The sequence below is a fragment of the Macrotis lagotis genome, chromosome 2, assembly GCF_037893015.1.
Source record: "Macrotis lagotis isolate mMagLag1 chromosome 2, bilby.v1.9.chrom.fasta, whole genome shotgun sequence".
NCBI lineage: Eukaryota > Metazoa > Chordata > Mammalia > Peramelemorphia > Peramelidae > Macrotis > Macrotis lagotis.
The window spans coordinates 203,885,796-203,891,830 of record NC_133659.1 but is presented as its reverse complement, the minus strand read 5'-3'; the positions used below and the strand labels follow the sequence as shown (position 1 = coordinate 203,891,830).

Genomic DNA, 6,035 nt, shown 5'->3' with positions numbered 1-6,035 from the left:
ATGCCAACTATGGGCTATAATCACCTTCCTAACACAGACTAACTACAATTGTATTCATTGGCTCTGCCACCTGCACCAAAGGACACTGCCAGAAGAGACAATGTAGGCATGAAGCAGACATTTGGAATAAATTTCACCTGCACTGCAAGAGAAAGGTTACTGCTTCCTGAGTTAACTGTCTCATTCTGTTAACACCTTTCAGAAGGAAAGCATTCCACTTCAAGACCTGAGATGGTCCACCCTGGGGCAGTTGTGAATTTTTTTTCCTTCTATTTACCCAGAGGTGCTTATTCTTTATTTTGATGAATTCTTAAGAGATCTTGGCAATTAGCCACTATTGGTCAGCTAGCTGTTCTGCCCAGTTCATCCCCAAACTTCAAGGGGTTTCTGTGAAGGATAGTAGGGGCCAGCAGCTCTGTAGGAACACCAGTTGCTAAAGGCTCAAGTTCTGTGTGGCAGTAGGATCTGGTCATCTTACAGACCACTGGAAGCTCCTGACTCCAATAGTAGCCTAGGATAAAGGCTACTAGCTTGCACTGTAGATATAAGCTTCAGGGGAGCAGATTGGGGAATACTAGAATGCCCTGCAGTACTGACCAAAGGTGAGTGTGGTAGGCTTCATAGAACAGTGGGACCAATGTGTCCTGTTCAATAGCTAATGGAAAATAGTGGAATGGAGGAATTCTTGTTTCAAAATTGGGATTTTAGATAAATCTCAAAAATCCATTTGGTGAGACTATTTGGTTTGGCATTCACCAAACTGTGTTCTGAATGTTTTAACGGGTTCCATGGGAAAAATGTGATATAAATAGCAATTAAAACGCTACAACCTACAAATCTTCTGGCAAGTCCAGCAGCTGGAGCATGTGTATCTGTTTTCCATGGACTTGGCTAAATCTCAGAATTCTATAAGATCCAACTGTTCCATGGATAACATAGATCTAGTGAAATGGCTCGTGCCTGAGTGCCTAGATACTTTAATTCACTTTACTGTTCAGCTCCTCAAGCGTGGGTCTGGGAGCCTTTCCTTCAAGAGATTCTCTTTCTCTGAGCGTGTTGTTTCCTAATTAAAGACTGAGGAGAGGGGTAAATTTGAAAATATGCAATTCTAAAAAAAGCTTATTTTTTTTTAAGGTTTTTGCAAGGCAAATGGGGTTAAGTGGCTTGCCTAAGGCCACACAGCTAGGTAATTATTAAGTGCCTGAAGACTGGATTTGAGCCCAGGTACTCCTAACTCCAGGGCAGGTGCTTTATCCACTATGCCACCTAGCCTCCCCTTTAATGTCTTCTTAATGAAACCTTTATCCTGACATAGCATTAACCGAATCTCACTTCCCCCTTCCACTGGGCTCGCTTTTGTGGTCTTTACTTGATAAAAGTAATTTTCTTCAAAATACTTAAAACGTTTTTGTCTCAACTCAGAATGGCTTCTTAAAATGATTTCGTCCCTACATATCTGATTTTCCAATAGGTTTTTTCATTATCCTTCAGGCAGCTAAACCCGCATAGGAGATAAAATGCTGGGCTTAGCTAATAGGACTTGCATTCAAAACCAGATTTAAGATACTTACAAACTGACATCCTGGGCAAATCACTGAACCCATTTGTCCCAGTTTTCTCAATTATAAAATGAAGATAATAGCACCTACTTTCCAGGATTGTTACAATCAAAATTGTAAAGCAGTATTTTTGCATTCTATTGCTCACCTTACCCAAATTAATGCCAGTCATTCATCAATAAAGCATAGAATCAGATTACATAATTCATAGTTTAAGCTGGGAGTGACTCGGGTATGGGTATGGAAGTTGAACCTAATCCCAATGTCCCCAATGTCCGATAAGAATAGGCTTATGAGTATCTTGGAGAAAGAACTGGGAAAACCAAAGCTCTCTCCAGAATCACACAGCTTCTCTGCACTCTTAGGCATTATTGTTACCAATTACCTTTTATGGTATATTAATTTGTTTATTCAGGGATAGATGAAAAATAATGCATTTAACTCAAACTCATCTTGAGTGTAATTATTGAAAAGCAAAGCTTTTGACTTCACAGCCATAAAAATCTTATGACAATCTGGAGAGGGAAATCTACCCAAAGATTAAATTAGTTAGGGTCTAATTAAGAGTCACAGCCCTAGCCACTATTCCTTCTACTCTTAACTGGCGTCAGGCACCTACTGATCAACTTATTACCAGTCTTTCCACTTCAAAGTCATCCCAATGTCCCTGGACTAAACTTTTGTTAAGAGATTTCAAAATTCTTCGAATTATGATCAAGGGAATAAACTTTGTATGAACCTTATTGCAAATTTTGTCATCTCTCCACCCCCAATATTCTGGAATTTGATGGATTTGCCATAAATAGTCTAAACTGACCAAGAAATCAAGCAGTAATTTAACAGCTACTGTGTTAATTTTGGAATAGGTTCAAAAATATTTAATTCTTCTATGGGTAGCTAGCCTCAAGCATAACACAGGGAAAATATCAAGCACATGCAGAAAATTACCATCCGGCTTTGGCACTTAAAAACAGAAAAGCTCAACTTGGTAAGATATCTCTTCATATATTCCTTACCTGCCAACTTCTGCAACACAAATTACTAAAAAATTTCCAATTTTGTCTACCTACAAAACCAAAATTCAGTTTACCTACATTCCCTAAACCCTTTAAATAAAACCCATTTAACCTGATCTAAATGGTAACTGTAAAAATGAAGATTAAATCAAATGTAGGATTTGGGGAATAAAATTTGATTGCTATAGGAAATTCTGCTAAGGAAAATTTCCTTTACCAATAAAAGGTGGGTAACTACTCTTGAAAACTGACTGGAACACCCAATCAGATGACTTGCCCAAGGTCTCTCCTCCCTGTCAGAGATGTTACTTAACCCAGAAAGGAGACCTTTCCTCCAATAACCCCATTGGGCCAGAATTAAGGTTTATAGAACATCAAATTTAGGTTTTTGACACAAGTTGGGATAAACAAGTTTATTTGTAAATTATTTTAGTCAACATACATAATCGACCTAAAAACTTCAATAGAAGGATAAAGTTTAAAACCACTTTGAAGTTCCTCTAAGTGATTTTTTTTCCTGGATGGTTATACCAGATGGACCCTAACCCCACAACCATCCCAATAGTTCCATGAAAAGTTTGAAAATGTATTGCCCTCCCCATCCCCAGGCAAGTTACTCTAAGGGTTATAATACATACTTCACCTGGCAGATAACGTTTGTCTCCTCTATCCCTTTTGCTTTCTCCTCTGTCCCTTTTGCTTTCAATCTAGTAACTTAACTGATTCAGCTTTCCTTTTGATTAAAAGGAAAAAAACAAATCTATTAAGACCAACCATAAATCACTATTAAGAACTGACCTAGATAATCTGCAAGTATCAGGGAGAGGATGCTGGTGGAAAAGTTTGTAGTTTAAAAAGAGCCCTTATAAATAAAATCCTAGGTTATCGTTTGCACTATCAGCTAGAAGGTTGCTTAACATGTGGTAGAATGAGGACTTATGCAAAGTACAATGCCGAGTAGAACTGAACTACTCTGATGTAGGAGAACAAGTGAAGTTTAGCTAGGAGAAAGCCAACTGGACTTTTAATTACATCTCAATGACAAGACTCCCCACAGGTGAATGTAAAACATTTAATTTAAAAACGTTGACACTACAATATATAAAATAGCTATTATAAATGCACATAGTGTATTCTATAGCTGCCAGGTTTATGGTTTTTTTTTCTTTTTTTTTTTAGGAAACTGTAAGTTACACTGTGGTTAAGACTTGTATATTATCACCCTCTGAAAAGCCCACATTCTATCACAGTGATGTATGGTCAGACTTAACAGCCCCAATTGTTAAACACTTGGATCAAGTCATAACCAGTTTTATTGCAAAAGGACCCTGTACACATTTATATCAATTCTAGTACCTTACGATTTTAGCTACCCAACAAGTCATTAACATACAGAAACATGCATCATGAGAAGCAAGAAATATCACCCATCCCTTCTGCATATTAGCAACTTGTCACTCCAGAGCAACAATGCTCACTCACATCACTGAGGTCTGTGAACAGTCACTTTTCGCATTCATCCTGAGTGAAAGATGGAATGACGTAAGTACAAATGCAACATATTATAAACAATTTCTTACAAAAAAGGTCACAAATTAAAACCAAAGTATTTTACAGAATTTACTACAAAACACCATAAAACTGCCTTCACTTAAGCTCTTTCTCCCCGTATCCTGCGAGCCAATTGGATATCTTTGGGCATGATAGTAACTCTCTTGGCATGGATGGCACACAGGTTAGTATCTTCGAAGAGGCCCACCAAATACGCTTCACTAGCCTCCTGTTGGAAAAAAAAAAAGGCAAACACGCTGTTAGATTCGCTCCAATCGAGCGCCAGGACCCTGCCCACCCACACCCCCTCCGGGCCGAAGCCGGGTCTGCGGTTTACCTGAAGGGCACCAATAGCTGCACTCTGGAACCTCAAGTCTGTTTTGAAGTCCTGGGCAATCTCCCTCACCAACCGCTGGAAGGGAAGCTTCCGGATCAAAAGCTCCGTGGACTTCTGGTAACGGCGGATCTCGCGAAGGGCCACGGTCCCGGGCCTGAAGGGGGAAAAGGCCGACAAGGCCGGGCTCAGCACTGCGCGGGCGAGGCGGCACCCGCCCCGCGGCGCGGACACACAAACAAGGCGTACCGGTAACGGTGCGGCTTCTTGACCCCGCCGGTAGAGGGGGCGCTTTTCCTGGCAGCCTTCGTCGCCAGCTGTTTGCGTGGAGCCTTGCCCCCGGTGGACTTGCGAGCGGTCTGCTTGGTACGCGCCATCTCGTCTTACCTGCGGGAAACCGAGTCTCCGCTTTGGGACCCCCTCCCCGGGAAGGGCCGGGCCGGCGCCTCTGCGGATGGCAGCAGATGGCCGGGCCTCGCCGCCTCCCCCCTCCTCCCATGACTCAGGCTGCCAGCAGAGGCGGCCTCCCCCGGCGGGCGGGCGGGGAGGAGCCACTTCCCCTCCTCGCCGCCCGCGACAGCTCCATCCCGGGGCCTCCGGGACGAGATCCAAGCGTGACGCCGCCGGAAAAAGCTCCGAGGTGGGAGCCGCGGGCCCGATCCGCCCGGGCCGCCGCCAAGCGCGGCAGCCGGAGGGCCAGCAGCCAAACCCGCTAAGCGGCGCTCACCCACCGATCCAACAGTCGACGTCTCCTCCGCTGCGGTGCCCGCCGATGCCGCCGCTTCCGTCCGCCCGGCGATACCGTTGGCTCCGCCTCGCTCCGAGTAACTCAGGCCCGGGAACACTCCCGCTCCGCTCAACGACCAAACCGCTCTGCGCTCGACACCTCCCCTCGGCACCTTGGTTTTTATACGCACGCCTCACGCTGCGTCTCTGCGTCATAGGCATCTTATTTGCATACAGCAACGACTCCCTCCATTGGCCAGCGCGCTCGGCGACGCGCTGACATCCCCCGACACAAAGGCCGTGCTACGGCCCTGCTTCCTGATTGGTGAAAATACAGGCCATTGATTGGCTGTTAAAGTAGCGTGGTGATTGGACGCTTGGAAAGAAGAAAGGACGAATCAGAATTTTCCCTTAGTTAGCCGCTCTGATTGGACGAAATTGAGCTATGTTTGGATCCTTCCCTTTGTTGCAAAGCTCTACAATAGAAAGTCAATGCAAATGAATTGTATTTGTGTCCGGCTCAGGCAGCTTAGAGACTTCTCTATGAGAGCCTGAGCGTATTTACCTTGAGGTAATGTACTGCGGTGTTCGCAGGGCATCTCTAGGAGGGACTTTTTAAACTAGTAAAACCAACTGCTACTTTAAAATATCAGCACACAAATATGGCCCAATGTAAAATTAAATTTGTAAATGTGGTTGTTCACAAAATTTCATACATTTAAAAACTGATTTCATGCTAAAGAATGGTAAATTATGGTTACAGAGTTGGAAAATTCATGTGACTGGATAGTCTATATGCAGCTAGCTATTCATTTATAACAAAATAATGTAAGAGGGGTACACAAAAGA

At 43.5% G+C, this 6,035-nt stretch overlaps 1 protein-coding gene across 1 annotated transcript; it reads right to left on the bottom strand.

Annotated features, from left to right (window-relative positions):
* Nucleotides 1-3,633: 3,633 nt before the first annotated feature.
* H3-3B (H3.3 histone B) lies at nucleotides 3,634-5,354 on the bottom strand. Its single transcript, XM_074224556.1, has 4 exons — nucleotides 5,192-5,354; nucleotides 4,710-4,847; nucleotides 4,464-4,617; nucleotides 3,634-4,355 (listed from the first exon to the last, which is right to left on the bottom strand). The coding sequence occupies exons 2-4, from the start codon at nucleotides 4,835-4,837 to the stop codon at nucleotides 4,227-4,229; spliced, it is 411 nt and encodes a 136-aa protein (XP_074080657.1). The 5' UTR covers nucleotides 4,838-4,847; nucleotides 5,192-5,354; the 3' UTR covers nucleotides 3,634-4,226.
* Between the last annotated feature and the right edge of the window lie 681 nt (nucleotides 5,355-6,035).